We start from the raw sequence: 17,946 nt of genomic DNA on the forward strand, positions 1-17,946 counted from the left end.
CACTGTAGACCACTTATGAGCTCAGGTAGTGTGATCTCTGAGTAAGTCCTCTCACACCTAGGAGAATACCACTCAGTTAGCAGTAATTTACATGACCGGTCTTGTGATGTAGTCACTATGAAGTAGAGATGCTTTTGTTGGAGTGATGATTTGAACAGAGAATTGGTGAGCCCAGATGTGTCACATCATTTTCGGGTCCCTCATGTGAGCAGCTGCTGTTATGAGTGTGTGATTGGCGTGCTCTGAAAATGAGTCATTTAGGTCATACTGAGACATATGAGACAACAGAAACCATTCTAAGAACTTGTTGCAGCTACTGATGCTCTGATATGCTCAACAAGTCAGGCACAAAAGTTGACCAAACCATTGGAACAAAAATGCCTTACATCCTATGGAAAAAAATATTTCCCCCTAATTTTATTTTGAAAGCATTTGGATTCTTTTAGTGTTTCTCCATCAGCTGAGCAAAAAACTCATTGGCATTCTCACCACTTATGGTTTGAGCCATGTACGTTTCAGTCAGCAAAGATAGCATCCAGCAAAAAGTGTGCTGTGGTTAACAAAACATGAATTACTTGGATATGTAAAAGAGAAAGCATTGCACATATGTAATTGCACTTCAGTGATCCTTATTTTCAGAGTGTGTTAGAAATTAATTTTGGTCAAAGTGTATCACAGTTGCTGATAGCTATCCGATTTATGCATATGTTGTCTTGCCAATGCAGCATTAAGCTGTAAAGAGTGTTTCTTTGGTCAGTATTTAATTTTCACAAGGGCTAACATTAGCATTAGCCCATTAGCAGGATTATACAACTTGAAACATGCATGGTAGTAAATCTTTTCCAATTACCAAGTTGTAAAAGCATCTTACTGGTAATTTCAGTGCAGTGGCTCACTCACTGATTTGAGAATCCATCCTTCTTTGTAAATAGAGCAGAGATTGCCTGAGGCTGGGTCCACCTGCAGAGGGAGAGGTTGTCCAGGTGAAATGGCCTGATGGAAAACTGTACGGTGCAAAGTATCTGGGATCAAATACAGCTCACATGTATCAGGTGAGTACCTGTGTTTATAACCATGCACTTGCTAGTATGTTTCTGTTGTAAATTGCTCATTTGGCTCTAGCATTGGAGTGTCAAAGACGAAGAAGGCTGGAATGTGAATTCTTATTGTAACTGTTACCACACTTTAACTAATGCGTAAAACTTTCCAACCCGGTAGCAAGTGTTGTGGACTGTTTGGGGGAGAGGTTTCACTTGGTCTTACAAAATCAAGAAAATTACTTGCTTTCTTTAAGAACTCAGGTAAACATGTGGAACATTAAGATTGAAAGATAACATTTGTTATTTTCTGCAGGTTGTTTACTTTCATTTTGTAAGTTCACAGATAATTATACAATTAATGACATAAAATTAAGTATTGTGTGAGCCTGCAATGAACCTGAGGCATTTCATAAGAGATTGGAAGGAGGACACTAGGAAGAAGAGCATAACATTCATTTATCTGAGGCATTTTTGAATTAGTTAATCTAAGGAGCATTTTATCCTCAGCAAAGGCAAAAGGAACTGAACGCTGATGGCAAAGCTAAAAAGCTGACTTCTGGTTTCAGAGTAACAATTACTGGTTTTTTTGGGGCTTGCCTTTGAGAAAAATCAGTCAGCAGCTTTGAGTACCCAAGTGAATGGTAGAAACTGCAATAAAACAATCACAATAATAATAGCACTTCTGAAAGAATGAGAATCTAGATCCATTTCTTTTATATATAGGTAATAATTTTCACTTATGTAACTCTTTTCATCAGGGGGCCTCACATTACTGTACCCAAATGGCAAATTTACTATTATATCTCTAGATAAATTAAGGCACAGGGAAGCTAAATTACTTGCTGCATTGACCTTCTCACTTTTCCAATGACTTGCAATCGAATTCAAGCACTCAAATGCCTAAAGTCTTGAACTAGTCTCTAAATCTTACTTTTTTCTTTGTATTTAGCAGCTGTATTATGTTGTGAAGGTTGAAAGTTCTTTGTGAAGATTATTTTTCTATAGTAACATTAATCTTCAAATTATTTAATCTTTTGAACAACTAGTCTTCTGAGGAATTCTGTGAAGTAAAATAGATGAATGTTGTTGTCTTTCATATTTGAAGGAATTTGACATAGTCAAAACAAACCATGTCTTATTTTAGACCTCTTGAATAACATGATGAAATGAGTTTTGTTTAAGGAAAATTAATAAGCATGTGGAGGCTCAGCAAGATTTAGAGTTCCTCAGCATAACAAACATAAATTCCTGTAAATTGCCTCTAACAACCCCTATCATGGGGGGAAATTACAAAGTTTAAAAGATTAGAGGGAGTCCATATTGCAATATGTAGAACTGTAGAGACAAGCAAGTATTTCTTCTTCAGAATGAGAGAGGAGGCTGCCTGTGGCCACAGATTACAAAAAGTTTATGATAGGAAGGGTGCAAGATTAACTTCAAGACATACTAGTAGTTCTTCCTCTGGTCTTTCTGAACAGTGTCTAAAAACTCCCAGGACTCACACATACAAAAAGGTTTATTTTCATCTGGTGTGATCTGTGTTGCACCTTTGAGAGTCTCTTACCCAGTCTTTCACATGATTTCTTAGATCTCATAAGACAAATCTGTTTTAGTTGAAAAATTCTCTGAATTTTCGTCATGTTCATCAGACATTTGTACCAAATGTAGCAGTACTTGAGCATGCAGGAGCTATGGCACAATGCACCAGAATTTGTGTCATGCAGTTTTCATTTGTCAGCCAGTATCCTACACAATCGCAAAGCAGAGCTAAAGCTCCCAAATGAAGCAGGTGCTCAAGTGAAATTATTAATGTGATCTATATTTGATTTCTTGATGATTTCTGAAATTGAGGTTCACACTTGAGTTAGAGTTTATTAAATTATCCATTCACTCCAATTAATTGCTAACATCTTTTCCTTTAATTTATGATGTGCTTATAGAAAAAAATCTCATGAAGATAGTAACATATCATGCAGACACAGTACAGCAGCAGAATCCAAGTGAAATAAATTGATAAAATTGATGATTTGAAATATAGGATCTGCAATCTGAATTTAATTGGAGCTCTTAGGGATTGTGGGTTTATATTTTGCATGAATCGTGATACTATTGAAAGTCTTAGAGAAGCTCTTGTGTTTACTATCAAATGTAGGCAAATTATGTCCAGTATGATATGCTGGATTATACCTAAAGAACTTCCACTTACTTTACATTGTAAATGTGCAATATATTTCATACTGCAAGTATGGCATTCTCTGGTATTAAGTATTTGCATCCTACTACACACTGTGAGTAAAAACAAATATACTGACCCTTTAGAAGAGGTTTTCTTATCACATAGAGTGTCAGAGTTAATTTTCTACCCAGTTTTTTCACCAGAGGTGCAAAAAACATTATTACCAACTGTATTATGCAAAAATATTACCAAATGTATCGTGCAGGAAGGGGCAGGAATACCAGAAAGACTGTTCCTGCACTCTGGATTGCCATCATTTAATTAAACAAGCTTAAGGCAAATTGACCTTTAAGCTCCTCTAACATACTGCAAACAGAGTAGGCTTATGGGGTTAGTAACAGGAGCAGAAAGGAGTAAGGATGGCTGTTGTGACTTTGTTATCCATTTGTGTGCTCTGTGCATTTTAAATGCATTCCAGATTTGCATAGCCCTATTAGATGCAGTGGAAAAATTGTTTTTAAAGAAGTTAATAGATCATGGTCTGACTCCTGGATTTTGAGAACGGATGTATGGATTTTTCAGCTGTTCACATATTAATCTGATATTCTGATATATATTTTATATATATATATATATATATATATATATATAATACTCAGCTACAGAAAGCTTTTAGTTTGAGAAAAACATAGTCCATTTACAAGATCGAATGCATGATTGTTCATTTGTATCTGTAATAATACTTTTGATAAGTCAGTATTCTCCTATGTTTGTATTTGTACTTATTCTTCTAGCCAAGTGTGCTGTTGTCATTCACATAGTCTCATTAAATCACTGAGGATGTAGAATGGGACTTCTAATTTTATAGCAAAATTTAAATTATAGTTTCTGTGGGAGCTAAACTGCAGTCACAGATAATAGCTGAAGTTCACAACTGTTAGATGAAGTATTAAACTAGAGGAAAAAATCAGCAGCTACTGAAAAAGCTTAAATGCTTCAAAGCCTCAGCATTTTAACATTCCTCACACCTAGTTACATTTCCTTTCTCATTTTCTGCTAACAGGGTTCATATTGGATTAAATCTAAACCTAAGCATGATAAAGCTTTTCATCTTCTGAGCAGAGCTTTTAAAAGAAATTCCATCAGATTCAATAAAATTCTGTTAACTGGTATTTCCTTAGCTGTCACTCACACTTTCTTTTGACATGGTCTTCCTCAACCTTGAATCACAGGATGTTAAAATTAATTTTTTATTTATTAGAAACAAGCAAAAAATTAGACAAAAATGACACAAGGACATTTTAATATGTCACTCCTGCAAAATAATGTTGCCTGTCTTGTTACTGTTCAGCATTCCTAATCTAAAAACTTTTACTTCATTATATATGTGTCAGCGGTGTCAGTGCTGATTTTGAAGTCTCTTTGCTTAGATATTATTTTCAATGAGGTATGTGTTACAGTTCTGAAGAAATAACATTTTTTATGTTTCAGCCTAATTTTATGTTGAAATAGATAGCAAAATATCTGCATATAAGTCTTCTTTGCTTACATATGTATTTTCTTATGGAAACATTTCCAGGAACTTCCTCCAAGAGTTAATTATTATTTTATTTTCAAATACCTTTTTTTTTTTTCAATTAGGTGGAGTTTGAAGATGGTTCTCAAATAGTAATGAAGAGAGAAGAAATATATACACTGGATGAAGAGCTTCCTAAGAGAGTAAAAGCACGTTTAGTGAGTATTTGCTGATGCTAACTTTGTAATAAATATATGTATATATGCTCAGTAGACCAATAACACTATACTAGGATTTATTTTGGATTTTCATTTTAAACAGACTCATGGAAGCCTGTGCTCTTCAGAGTGGCTAAATCAGCCCAGTTAGGAGTTGTCTACATTTGCTAGTGTGAGAGGGTTAGTTGTTCTTCCAGTACAGGCAAATGCTGTTGTCAGACATAATTCTTTTCTCCTAAAAGGGACATCATGTTTGTCTGATCTGTCAGATCAGGAATGACCAAGTTAGTAAGCATTTAAATTGACAGACATTCTGTTCTTTCAGTATGCTTATAACAGGTATTGTTTTTAAAAAACTTTCCAGCTTCTCAGAGCTTTGTGATTTTAAAAGCCTTAATTTAATAAAAAGGCAATTAACTTGTAAGAAACAATATAACTGATCAAAACTCATTAATGTTGCTGTCAGGATTTATCAGCATTTCACTAGTCTTTGGTTTAAAACCAAATCTTTATTGCTTTTTTTTAAGTTTCCTGCTGTTTCAAGCAGCATCCACCAGCTACATTTTTATGTATGTACGCCTAGTGGAAAAGTGTTGAACGTCACAGAGAGTACGACTTGTAGAGGTTGCAAAGGGAAAGTACTTCCATACATTTGTTGGAGGAGATGGCTGTTTTCACCTGTCTTAAGACAGCTCTTTCTGATGTAAAGTGCACTGGTGAGATATTCTGGGTTAAGAAACCTTTATGTCAGTGAATTTGGGATAAATGCACAAATCTTTCAGTGTTCTGACTACGGTTAAGATAGATGTCTTGGAAAATGTTAAAAGAACCATCTAATGGGTTTTTTATTATACTTGGAAAGCATACCATTGCCATTTTTTTGTTTAGAATGCAAACTATTGCAGTCTCAGGATAATAATAATAATAATAATAATAATAATAATAATAATAATAATAATAATAAAAATAAAAATAATGGGTTTTATGCTATTGTTTTTAAAATTTCTTTTCAGAAATCAATGTCTTTTTATTTATTTGTTTATTAACTTCATTAGGAAGTCTGCTATAGGTTAAAAAACATTAAATTTGGTCAGCTGAATAAAAACCACCACAGCTGTTATTGAGACTTCTACAAGATTTTTTTACTAGTGCCTTAAATTCTAGAAATATATAGGTTAGTCCTCAAGCCATGCCCAACATCTCTTTCCCCTCCTTGTGCTGAACACAATGCAAGTTAAAGACAGCCTATGATCCTTTTTCTGTCTATTGAAGTAAAAGACACCAGTTCCTTCTAAATGATGTTTTTCTTAATCTTGGGAATTCTTCCAGCACTGTAAGTTGGTCCAAAATATTTTTCCTCTGATTCTGCCCAAATGGCTTGCTGGGTGTTGTTCCACTGCTTTGTTAGAGGGGATTCCGACTTATACCAAGTGGTACAAGTTTGATGACGAGTGACCAAACTGTGACCCTGATTCTTTCCAAATTAGGCAGTGCCCGGGCTTCTTTTCAGGAATCCATTACATAGTACCTTGCATTTAAAACTTTCCTGAGTAACACAACATGGTGATACTACATGATACTGCTAAGATCATACCTGCCCAACAGTTGCATCACTTCCATGTCACTGTTTTGTCACCTAGAATTATCATGACTGTGTGATCCCTGGATAAAATCCAGACTAAACAATAGGTGTTAGTTACATGTTTCCAATGAACACTACGGACATAGAGAATTTAATACTGAATAGGACATGCAAAATATGGAAAGATAAAAATTGTACATATGTGTAATTAATATCTGGTTTTAGTCTACAGCTTCTGACATGAGATTTGAAGACACATTTTATGGAGCAGATATTATCTTGGGTGAGAAGAAAAGGCAGAGAGTATTGAGTTCTCGATTTAAGAATGAATATGTGGATGATCCAGGATACCGCACCTTCTTAAAAAGCTCATTCCAGAAGAAATGCCAGAAAGGACTGTAAGGGAAGGAAGAGAAGAGAAAGGGTTCTTGATTAAAAAGCGTGCAGCGTTACTTGCTATTGGGTTTTTTAATTGAACACTCCATTTTACAGTGAACTAATCCATACACCAGTCTTGTAATCTGAAGTACTTGAGTTCTGATTTAATCAGCTAGTGTATTTAAGAATTTGTAATATTTTGCATTATAAAACCAAGGGGAAAACCAAGGGAGATTACTAAATGATATGCTGAAGAGAATTTTCAGTCCTGCTCTCATTGAAATAAGTGGTAAATTCTCTTTGAATTCTTTGATTCACAATTCTGAGAAGGAGACATTTTAGTAAACACAGGTAATGTTAGTGGCTCACTTTTTTCTGCATGTAGAAAAGGATGTTAAGTTGAAAAATAGCAGTTTTTATAAAACATTTTCAAAACAAAACCAGATTTGTACAATACTGAGACAAAAAAGGCTGTACTTTGTACAGTACTTTTACATTTTTATGTCACTGCTGTTTTCAGTAGGATTTGATGTGGACTCAGCTATTGACTTAGATATTTTTGGCATTTAAGGGAGGTATCTTCAGCACAGCAAGGATATTTTGTATATTTAAAGAGACAGATTTTGGAAGGTATTTTTAAACATGTTTTTCATAAAGTTTATTAAAATAGCTACTTGTAAAATATAAATTTCTTTCACTGTTTGAAAATTAGAGTTTAAATATATATGCTTAACAGCCTAGTTTTGAATGAATCTATTATGGCTTTTATTTTGAAATAATGTTCTAGCAATGTAATAATGTTTTAAAATAAATAAATGCTTTACTACAATAGCAACATTTTCCTGTTGATGTGATTTTGAACCCTATTGTTCCATACGTGTAGAAATCAAGAATATATGCTGTACTTTTCTGAATACAACACAATATACACACAGACACTCACATAGCTTAATGTTAAAATGCAGGGTTGATAAGTACTGTACTTTCATTTCTTGTCTGTCTGTTTCTCTTCAGTCTTTGGTATCTTGACCTTTTTGGATGTTTCACAGAAAGCAGAAAGTCTGAATTTGTTTGAATACTTGGATATGTGAACCTAGAAAGGAACGTTATCAAAATGACATCATCTGTGTCTCGTAAATTGGACAGTCAGCAGGATTTCTGACTGTCTGCCACAGGAAAAAGAGCCCTCCAAAATCCAATTTAAATCTGAACACTGCTGTTTCTAGGGCTCTGGTTGCAAAAAACCTGAGTATATGGACCCAGAGATTTTTTCTGTACAAAACCCCAGTCCTTTATATGCTGAGGCATATGGATCTTTGTTTCACTGAAGCCCTTCCACGATTATTCTTATTTTTCAAGTGGGCAGTAAAATGTTTTCAATTGCTATGTGATACCTCAAGTGACAATGTAAGTTTTCTGTGTTACATTAACTATCTTTTCTTGTACCATGAAATCACTCAGAATCCCTTTAGTCTAAGAAATTGCTTAGCTGTGACAATTGGAATGTATATCTAATTGACCACACTTTCTCTAAAGGCACTGGGTTGTGGTGGATGCTGTCTGGCATATTTCACAGAATCAGGGCTTTTTTTGGTATTGTGAAGAAAAGATAAAAACTAATGACAGATTTGCAAAATGTTAAGATGGCTGCTGCCTTCTACAGTTATGTGCTGCTAATAATCATTGTATGGGGTTTGTGTGACTGGGTTTTTGTAGTGGGGTCTACAGGGGTAGCTTCTGGAAGCTTCCAGCAGTCAGTGCCCTCTGGCTCCAAGACAGACCCATGCTGGAGCAGGCTGTGCCTGAAGGACTGTATTCTGTGGAAGAGTGACACACATTATAGCAGCTTCTGGAGACCTGTTGCCTGTGGCATGAGCTCACAGTGGAGAAGTTCATAGATAGCTGTCTCCTGTGGGAGGGACCCTGTGTTGGAAGAGACTCCTCTCCCTGAGCAGTGGTAGGAACAATATGTGATGAACTGACCATAAGCCTCATTCAGTATCATCCTGTAACTCTGCGGGGAAGGAGGAAGAGCCCAGGAAAGAGGAAGACGTAGGAGGAAGGTGTTTTTAGGATTTGATTTTACTTCTCATTATCCTGCTCTGATTTTGTTAGTAATAAATTCAGTTAATAGACCCAGTTTGTATTGCTTTGCCTGAGATGGTATTTGGTTTGTGATCTCTCCCTGTCCTTAACTCATTAACTTTTTGTTGTATTCTCTTTTCCCTGTCCAGCTATGGAGCTGAGTGACAGAGTGGCTTTGGTGAATGCCTGGCACTCAGCCAGGGTCAACCCATTACATGTAATTACTGATGCTTAATTTCAAAATTCTGTGTTCTGTGGTAAGAAAGCTTTTATAATCTTCCATAAAGGTTCAAAACAACTATGTCAGTATTAAATGGTTTAATACATATTAAAATATCTTGTAACTGGATAGGTGATGCTATGTGATACAAGAGAGGCTAGAAATCAAATGCATGTTCTTTGCCTGGATCTGATGTGACCTGTTGTAAAACCATTAATAAACCCCTAATTTCTGTAGAGTGGATTTTTCTCTTCAAGAGCCTTGAAATTTGCTGACTAAGGGTTTGCAAATTTTTTTTACAGAACATTCATACAAAAAGTTGGTTTGTTTCCCCTGCTACCTTCCATCAAGAAAATCTTCACTTTGGAAGTTCTCAAAGGCACTGAAATTATTTCTGACCTTTGTAAGGTACTATAAAATACTTCTGAGTAAATGAAAAGTGTAATTGTCATCGCTGCAGTTTTGTGCTTCCTGTTTCAGGACTCATGGTCTTTGCAAACTAGATTGGCTAAACAACTGGCCTAGAAAGACAGTTCCTGTTCCCTTAAAATTCCTGAAAAGCTGCATTTTTCTGTTCTACTACAGATAGTGTTATGGACCTTTCCGGTATATGAGAGAGAGAATACTTTGGTGTGGAATGCTGTGGGAAGCCAGGAGCTTGCCTCAAACTGAATCAGGTAGATGGACACCAAAACAGGATTGCTTGTTATCCATGTAACCAATTCTCAATAGCAAATTTCTCCAGTAAAACATTTGTTTGTTATTTTTCTCCTGGTGTTGAAGACAGACACATCTTTTCTAGTGAAAAAACATGCCAGCATTTGTGACCATTTCAATTACAGTGTCCGTGTGAAGAAGCATGCAGTAGGGTAGGAAGAGTGAAGCCCTGTTAAAGACTGAGGCTAACTGAATTGGCATGGTATTCCTAGGAGTAAAAAAAAAAAACAAAACCAAAACCCAGAAAACCCCACAAGAATTGAATATTAATAGCAAGAGATCACAGCATGCTCCATGATAGGACAGCCATGTTCTTTCTATTGCCTTATACATACAAGAACAAAGTAGCTGTTCTGTATAGTCATAAGTCCTGAAGATCATGGATGAGAACACAAAGTAGTGGTTTAGTCAGGATACATGAAAATTTTTATTCACTCTCATCTGAAAAATATCAAGGAAGAATCTGAAGTACTTCAGTTTATGCTGGCTTGTGAAGTAGAATGCTTTAATGGTATCACTCTGATTTCCACAGCTATAAGGTCTGATAAAATCAAATTACTAGAATTAGATAAAAATTAGATTACTTCTTTTGAATCCTGTTTGCTGTTGTATTACTGTAGCACAGCAATTTTGTTGATGCTTAATAGGAGTTCTGTAATATATTATGTTGTGCTACGGTGGTTAAAAATTTTCAATTAAAGAGAGTAATAGAAAAATTCCTACAAAATATTTTTGCTTTGAAACTTGTTTATACATCCCATGATGCAAGTGAACAGCAGTGTTTTGTAACAGAGAACTTAATATGATATCCTGATATTTATAAGTAAAATAGAGCCAGGTAAACGCTGTCCCTTGTTATGCAGTTCCATTCTTTCTGGTTTTGTGAAATGTTTTCCAATATAGAAGACATTATAGGGAAGAATAACTGATAAGCTATATTCTTCTTGAATGATCAATAATAAGAAAAATTGTTATTTGTGTTAAATAACAATATTTGTATTTCCTATCTGTGCTTCTCAATATAGCCACCTGTGTTTAGTGGCACAATCACAACTATTAACTTTGATAGTAGATGAAGACAAAATTGTAATTTCACTTACTGGTATGAAATGCTGTTTTTTCTTCAGTCTATAAATTTTGTCATGGTTTTTCTGTTTCTTGTTAGCCAACTGAAGTATTTAATGCCAGTGTTCAACAGCATATTAGTAAGAGAGAACGCTTATATAGGGTGAGAAAAAGGAATCCTTCCTGCACATATGCACAAAGGGCATATCCATCTCTTTCAAAAATTGCAGAACTATCTGATAGATTTATCACACGCCTTCACATTTCAAAAGCCATCTCTGGGGCTTCTAGTCTTGAATTCCAAATGCCTTAGATAGCATTTTTTTCTGACACATCTGGCAAAAAGAAAATGATGATGTTATGGTAGGGCATAAAAATTTTACTGCAGTTCATCTCAGCTGTTGTATATACAGTCTACTCGGTTATAACTTCACTGTTACTACCAGACTGAATTGTCCTACAGCCATCCTGCTGTTATTCTCAACACTTAAATGTATTTCCTGTAAACTTAGATTTGTAGGCAGAGCTGGTAGCTGCTAAAACTTTTGTAAGAGCCTGTTTTGAGTTACTAAAAACTTTGGCAATTTAGATACCCTACAACTGAAATTTTTATGTGTGGGCTCATGTCTGAAAAAGTCAGGAAGGTTTACCTCAAGCAGTTTGGTCTTTTGGAACGATTTTGAGGAGGAGGATGAAGGATAAAAAAATCATCCTTCTTTCTGTCCCAAAGTTTCCCAGGCCTTTATTTGGCAGCCTCTCTGGTTCCTTTATACAGTGAAGGTGAGTCCCTTTAGACAGGGACCTGCTGGTGAATGACTGAAAGAGTGATTCCCATTAGCCTTTAGAGGTAGACACTTGTGAAGTGTTTCTGTAGGTGTTCTGTCATTTAACTGAGCTATCATAAACTGGTGTGTGGTTGGGGCTCTGAGGTAAAGTCTTGGAAGAACCTGTACGACTTCAGGGCTCGTTCCACCACAGTGCCCTTCTGCAATGAGGGACTGGGCTGTGCATGCATCATCACCACAGCTCAGCACTGGCCATGCAGTCTGGGATAGCCATTTGTCATTTTTTTTTCACCCTAGTTATTTCAGTGGAACACAGAGGCAAGCTCTTGTTTGTTCTCAATGCCTTGCTTAAAGTTGCTGCTGTGTCAGAAAAAAAAAAAAAAAAGTATGGGAAAAAAAACCCAACAAAACCAAGCAAGAAAAATAAAGAACCCAAACTGCTTCAATACAAAAGTGTTTAAAAGTTGGAGGCAAATATGGAGAATTCATGGAGCTGGAAGGAGAAGAAAAAGGGAGACCAGATTCTTAAAAAGAGATTTGTTCAGTCTCTGCAGAACCCAGGATGCCTGAGGGTCAAATTTCTTGTGGTATAAGCAAACAGCTGTGAAATGTACCAGCAAATTACTGAATTATTGCCTTTAGGAACATCATTAAGAACATTCCTGAAGCCAATTACTGCATGAACTCAAGGAACAGTTATTTGTGTTCTCCTAAGGATCTGGTCCTTCTGTACAGATGGAAAGTCGGTTATATGGGATGAGATTTTAATTTTTTTTCCCAGATTGGTTACTAGAAAAAAAAAAAGTTTTGTGTTTGAGTGGTTTTAAATTACTATGCTCAAGTTAAGAATGCAAAACATGAAGTATACAGCCAAAGCCAAAATTTTCCCAGAAGATACATAATGCTTTAAACTTCCTCATATGTTCCTTACAGATCGAGTCACTAGATGAGCTGTAGGAAAGAATCACCATAATGACTCTTTGGAATGCACAGGAGCAAAAAGCAAGGAAAAATAGAGAGAAGGCACTGCGTTCCCAAAGGCATTTTTTTGGCACAGTACTAACATTTGATGGCAATGTCATGCTACATTACTGAGGAAAAAAGGCTCAAGGAACAATGTAACAGAACAAAATTATCTTTGAGAAGCTGCCATATCAAAAGTAGTCCATTGCAATCAAAACACCATTTCCTTTCTGTGTGGGCATATGTAGTATACATAAATAATAAAAAAAGCTGCTGACCAAGCTGCTAACCTCAGTCCAGTCCAGATGTGGCAACCAAGGGTGAATTGCATGACCCTGCTATTTTTCTTTGAGTCCTATTGGAAGAGTAAAAGCAGGAACAGGTGAATTTATTATTTGTTATCTTTTAGCTGAAAAGAGAAAGGAGTGGTCAACAGTTTCCTTTTTCTGTTGGTGTACTGAAATAGCATTAAGATAGATTTCTGTGCTGAGTACCTCTTTTCATTATTTCAAATGTTCTGTCCTCTCAAAAGAAGACATGGAGCCATTCTGTTCTCTACTTTTTTGTATCTAGTTTTATATCTCCCACTTCAAAGCCCCCCACCAAAAAGCAGTCAAAAATGACCTAAAATTCTTCCAGCTCCAAACACACTTAACAGAAAAAAGGACAACTTCCTATTTTTCTGTGACAACTGTGTGGAGGCAACATGCAAGGGACAGAGATCTCTGGAATGGGAAGGACTTCTGTGTCTCCAGTGTGTCTCCATGCTCCCTCTGTGGACTTTTATCTATCTAATGCCATAAGACTTGACTTGAGATGCAGGGAATACGTTCTGCTTCACTTGTTCATGTGTATGCCAGTGTGGTCTGTAGATGGGGATCAGTGCTATCTCAGATAAACAAAATGGGTACTGACTACTGCATTTTGAAGACTACTGAATAAAGACATAGCTACAGGAAACTGTGGTGCTGTAGGCTAAAACCAGAAATCATTAGTTTTTCAGTTCTCTCACGCTTGTCATCCACTGAAACAAAGCAACATAGAACAGCATATCATAACAAGGGCTCACAACTCTCATGCCATCTTCCTGTTTGATTTTGGGCAGGTCTCCAGCTATCTAGCTTTGCTTAGAGAAGTTAGTGGATGTGAGACCATGTAAGCTGGTTCAGTGACAGTATTCAAAAAATAAATGTAAGGTACGTTGTCAGATAGCGCAAAGAACTACATGAACAAAATTCTTCAGTAGCTCCTTTTGGCCAAGGGAAAGTCAAGCAGATGCTACATGAGATAGGTAGTGTAACTGGAGGTAAATCTGTGCAAAAAGAACTTTGAGCTGAAGGATGCCCCTGAGATAGTGGTGTAAGTGTCGTTGTGTGCTGAGAGAACAAGCAGGACCAAGACACAGCGATGCATGCGGAATTTTTGCCCCCATATTTCAAAACACTAAAGGAGGATTTGAAACAACCTTGAGCTTTCCAAGATCTTTGTTGCCAAAGAAGGTGGATATCTGATATGTAATAATGCTGTTGTGCTACAGCACTCTAAGGTTTTGGAATAATCAAAGAAGATTGCATCTTAGGAAAATTTACCTGTTATTTTACTGGGCTTCCACTGCTCGGGATGTCATGTGCTATAGGGGTGCATGTGACCCCCACCCTACATAAACATGTGATCTGAGTGCATTACTCTCAAATTCCAGCACTTAGCTCTGTGACACTTCCCCAAAGCTATTTAACTATAGGCACTCATAAAAAAAAGAAAAAAAAATCTATTGTAGATATTTCCCTGTGAAGTGCCCATCAAATAAACTGCTGAGATAGTAATGAGAAAATTCATGTCAATTAGTAATTTTTTAAAAAGACAGGAGAAACCAATTGAGAAACCCCAGGAGGGTAATCACTTGCCATCTGAATTATTAATTTCATTATGTGTTTTAAGAGAAAGGACATGATAGCCACTAAAGGAGGCCCTGGAGGAACACAATACTGGTACATCAACACTATTGATTTCTCAGTGATTTAAGGCAAATTATCTTAGTGACAAGTTTAAAAGTTTCCACTTGAAAAGGAAATGTGACTGCTGGGCCAGTGGAGGGTCCTACATGGCTGTGATTGCTGGGCAGGGAGTGACCAAAAGGGTTGGTGCAGCTTGTCAACTTTTTTTGCCATTTTGGCCATTTTTTGCCAGATGCAGTGGGATATATCACAAGTATGCTCACCAGTTTCACAGCTTCTCTGGCTTGTCTTCTCCCCTTCCTTGCCAGTCTCATGCCTTAGGAATACAGGACGAAATGATAGTTCAAGTCTGGGACATGCATGTCTCTACCCTTTTCATGGTGTTGTAGTGAAAGAGCAGCTCTGACTCCATAACAAATACTGTTTGCAGCAGTTTGTTTGGCATGTCTGACAGTGCTTTAAATGAGGAAGGTCAAAAGTTTTCATACAGAATAATGCTACATTTTTTCAAATGGAGAATGGGGGCCGAAATTAGTCATTAAAAGCTATGTAGCAAAGGTGAGAGCTGAGTGAAAGCTGCAAGTTTTTGCCCAATAAAAATTATAACGATACAGCAATTATAGCTTAGTTCTGCTATGAGAACAGTCTCTGGCATCCCCTTACTGTTGTCAGGCCATGTAATCCATTTTCTCTAGTGAATTATGTGGTATTCCCTATGGCAAGAATACTGTTTTGCATTTTGCTCCATTCCTTTTTATCTGGATTTTGTGGTTTATGCTTTGCATATAGCCCTTACACAATATAATTGCTTTGTAGAATGTCTCCCTTCCGGTCTGGTGCTCCCTTTCCCAGCAGTTTTTATCATGCAAAGGGCAGGGTTGAATTGATGACTGAAAATATTCTTACCTTCTGTACAGTTTTGTACATACTCCTGTAGTGTCTGTCTGCGGCAGACTACTCCTTAGTTTCTATCATGTGCTTGATCTTCTCCTGCCTTGCTACATAGTGAGTTAAGATTTTAAGTGTGCATTACATGCTGTACTGTGAATCTTTTGGAATTTGTTAGGCTGTAGTTCTGGGGTTAAGGTTCAGACCAGAGTGGAAATATCTCAAGAATCCTTGCTAAATCAGTACAGCACACATGAATACCCTTCTTGTTCTACTTTTAATCTTTCTGTGGTGTATACTGCAAGAATATCAATCCATAATTGCATTAGAACTAATTACTTGGTGATTTTATGTAAAAAAATCATTTTTGTAAAAATTTTGTGAACAACGTGTATGATTAAAAGGTGATTTTTTTTTCAACATTGATTTTTACAGCTTGGTATGAAAATATATCCAGAAAAAGCAAGTTTTTCCTTGTTACTTTCTATCACAGTACTTCATGAACTGAATTTTACCAAATTTATTCCCACATATCTATAAGAAGGACCCAATTCTAAAGCCAAATTTTCATAAGAAAAGACTAACAGGAGAAAACCCAAGTTTTGCATCTGGACATTTGGAGCAGCAGCCTCTGAATGTAAAATGTACTTTTATGTGTATATTTTCAGATAAAACTCAGAACTTCAGAAACTCATCAGCAGTATAATCGTTTGAATTGAAAGTCTTTTAGCAGCTTCCCCAGAGAGTTAATGGAATCTGTGATGGCATTCCATTTGATAGTGATTTTGTCATTAGCAGTCCTTTTAGATAAGGGATTATGCTTAGCGACAAATGGTCATTTTTGCAGAAATAGAGTATTAATTTAGCTCCAGTTTCTAATTTTTGATTTGTCTTTACATGAAAAATGCAGTAAATTACTTTCAGATGTGAGATCCGTGATACAACATCTAAGGTAGTTGGATTTTTAATTAGATACCTTCTGCAATGTAACACACATCCTTCAATTGTAACACGTATACTTTTCCTCTAAACATGCCGGGCGACTGTCTGAGTACTTTGTTTCAGGCGGATTGTTTGTGTTTGGAGGTTTTTTTTGATTGTGTTTTTTGTTTGTTTGTTTATAGGAAAGAGCTGGCTGCTGTGGAAATTAAGAAAACTATTTGCAAATAAAATATGACTGATTTCCTGCAAAATAGGGTAGCTCCTTTTGCTCTCAAGCTTTAAAAGAATTGAAATAAGAAAGCAGGAGGAAATCTTACAGCACAGCAGAGGCTCTACTTGAGCTTACATTACTGAAGAAATAAAATAATGCATAGATCATGGAAGGAAACCAAAGTATTTGGAATAAATGTTCACTGGATTTTAACTAGAATTTATGGATTCATTAAAGACTCTCTGCAGCAAAATTAATCCTGATTATCTGCTTTTGAAGCAAAGTAAAACAAGGGAATACATATGCTTCTTACCCCTATCTCTTCTAATCATGTTTTTGTAGCATAGAATTGGGCATTTCAAATGCATAAATGGAAACTAATTTTTTCTTCAATGACTGAAAATGCATATTCTAGAAAAGAAAGTATAAGGCAAAACTTAATAGTTCTCTCCTTTTAGATTAGCTAGCAGATGCAATCATCAATTCTTTAGTCATGGGGGTTTAGTAAAAAAATTTTGAGAAAATTAGAGTAATCTCAGTTAACCCTACAGACCCAAGGAATGTACTTAAACTACCAATCAAAAAAAAAAACAAAAAAAACCAAAAAAAAAAAAAAAAAAAAAACCCAAAAAAACTCACCTTCAAAAAGTTGTCTTGCAACAGATAGATCAATGCACATCTAATTTTGAATGAAAGCCCATTCCTGTTTTCCTTTTCCCAGGCCATATGGATTTAGATAAACACATTATTTAGATAATTTGTTGGATTTCAGTTGAATTGCTGAAAATACCTTCAGTTAAAATGGAATGAAAATATCCCACTAAAGCTCTAAAGAAAGTTAAATCTCCTTTCCTGGTGAAGGGTTTAAGGCTTAAATTGTAGTGCTGGTACTGGTGATGGATTGGAAGCTGTCTTTCTTGCAGTGGCCTGTCATCACTCTGCTCTCTGCTCCTCTTGTGATTTGATTGTTAGCTGACTGGTAGCACGGACAATGTATCTCCTTAATCTCTTTGGGATTTAGTAAAATGGGATGTATTCTTCAATGAAGTACAAGGAACATAGTCTTATATGAAAGCTTTTTGTCATTTTAAAAAAGAAGTCTCTGAAAACCTAATTTTAAGCAGACTTTTAGCTTAAATAGTAATTGAGGCAGTAAATGCTTCTTCCCCACCAGACTTGCAGGGACAACTTCAGTTTTGCATTTG

At 36.1% G+C, this 17,946-nt stretch overlaps 1 protein-coding gene across 7 annotated transcripts in view; it reads left to right on the forward strand.

The window, feature by feature from the left end:
- The window catches only part of KDM4C (lysine demethylase 4C), a 239,308-nt gene extending 231,401 nt beyond the window's left edge, over positions 1–7,907 (forward strand). For all 7 annotated transcript variants that reach the window (XM_041396990.1, XM_041396988.1, XM_041396985.1 and 4 more), the window contains 3 exons: positions 933–1,052; positions 4,858–4,950; positions 6,758–7,907. In XM_041396990.1, coding sequence (XP_041252924.1) covers positions 933–1,052; positions 4,858–4,950; positions 6,758–6,934 — 390 coding nt within the window. In that variant the 3' untranslated portion in view covers positions 6,935–7,907. The remainder of the gene's footprint in view (positions 1–932; positions 1,053–4,857; positions 4,951–6,757) is intronic.
- Positions 7,908–17,946: the final 10,039 nt, after the last annotated feature.

This window comes from Onychostruthus taczanowskii, unplaced genomic scaffold, assembly GCF_017590055.1.
Source record: "Onychostruthus taczanowskii isolate IOZ18803 unplaced genomic scaffold, ASM1759005v1 scaffold133, whole genome shotgun sequence".
NCBI classification, from domain to species: domain Eukaryota; kingdom Metazoa; phylum Chordata; class Aves; order Passeriformes; family Passeridae; genus Onychostruthus; species Onychostruthus taczanowskii.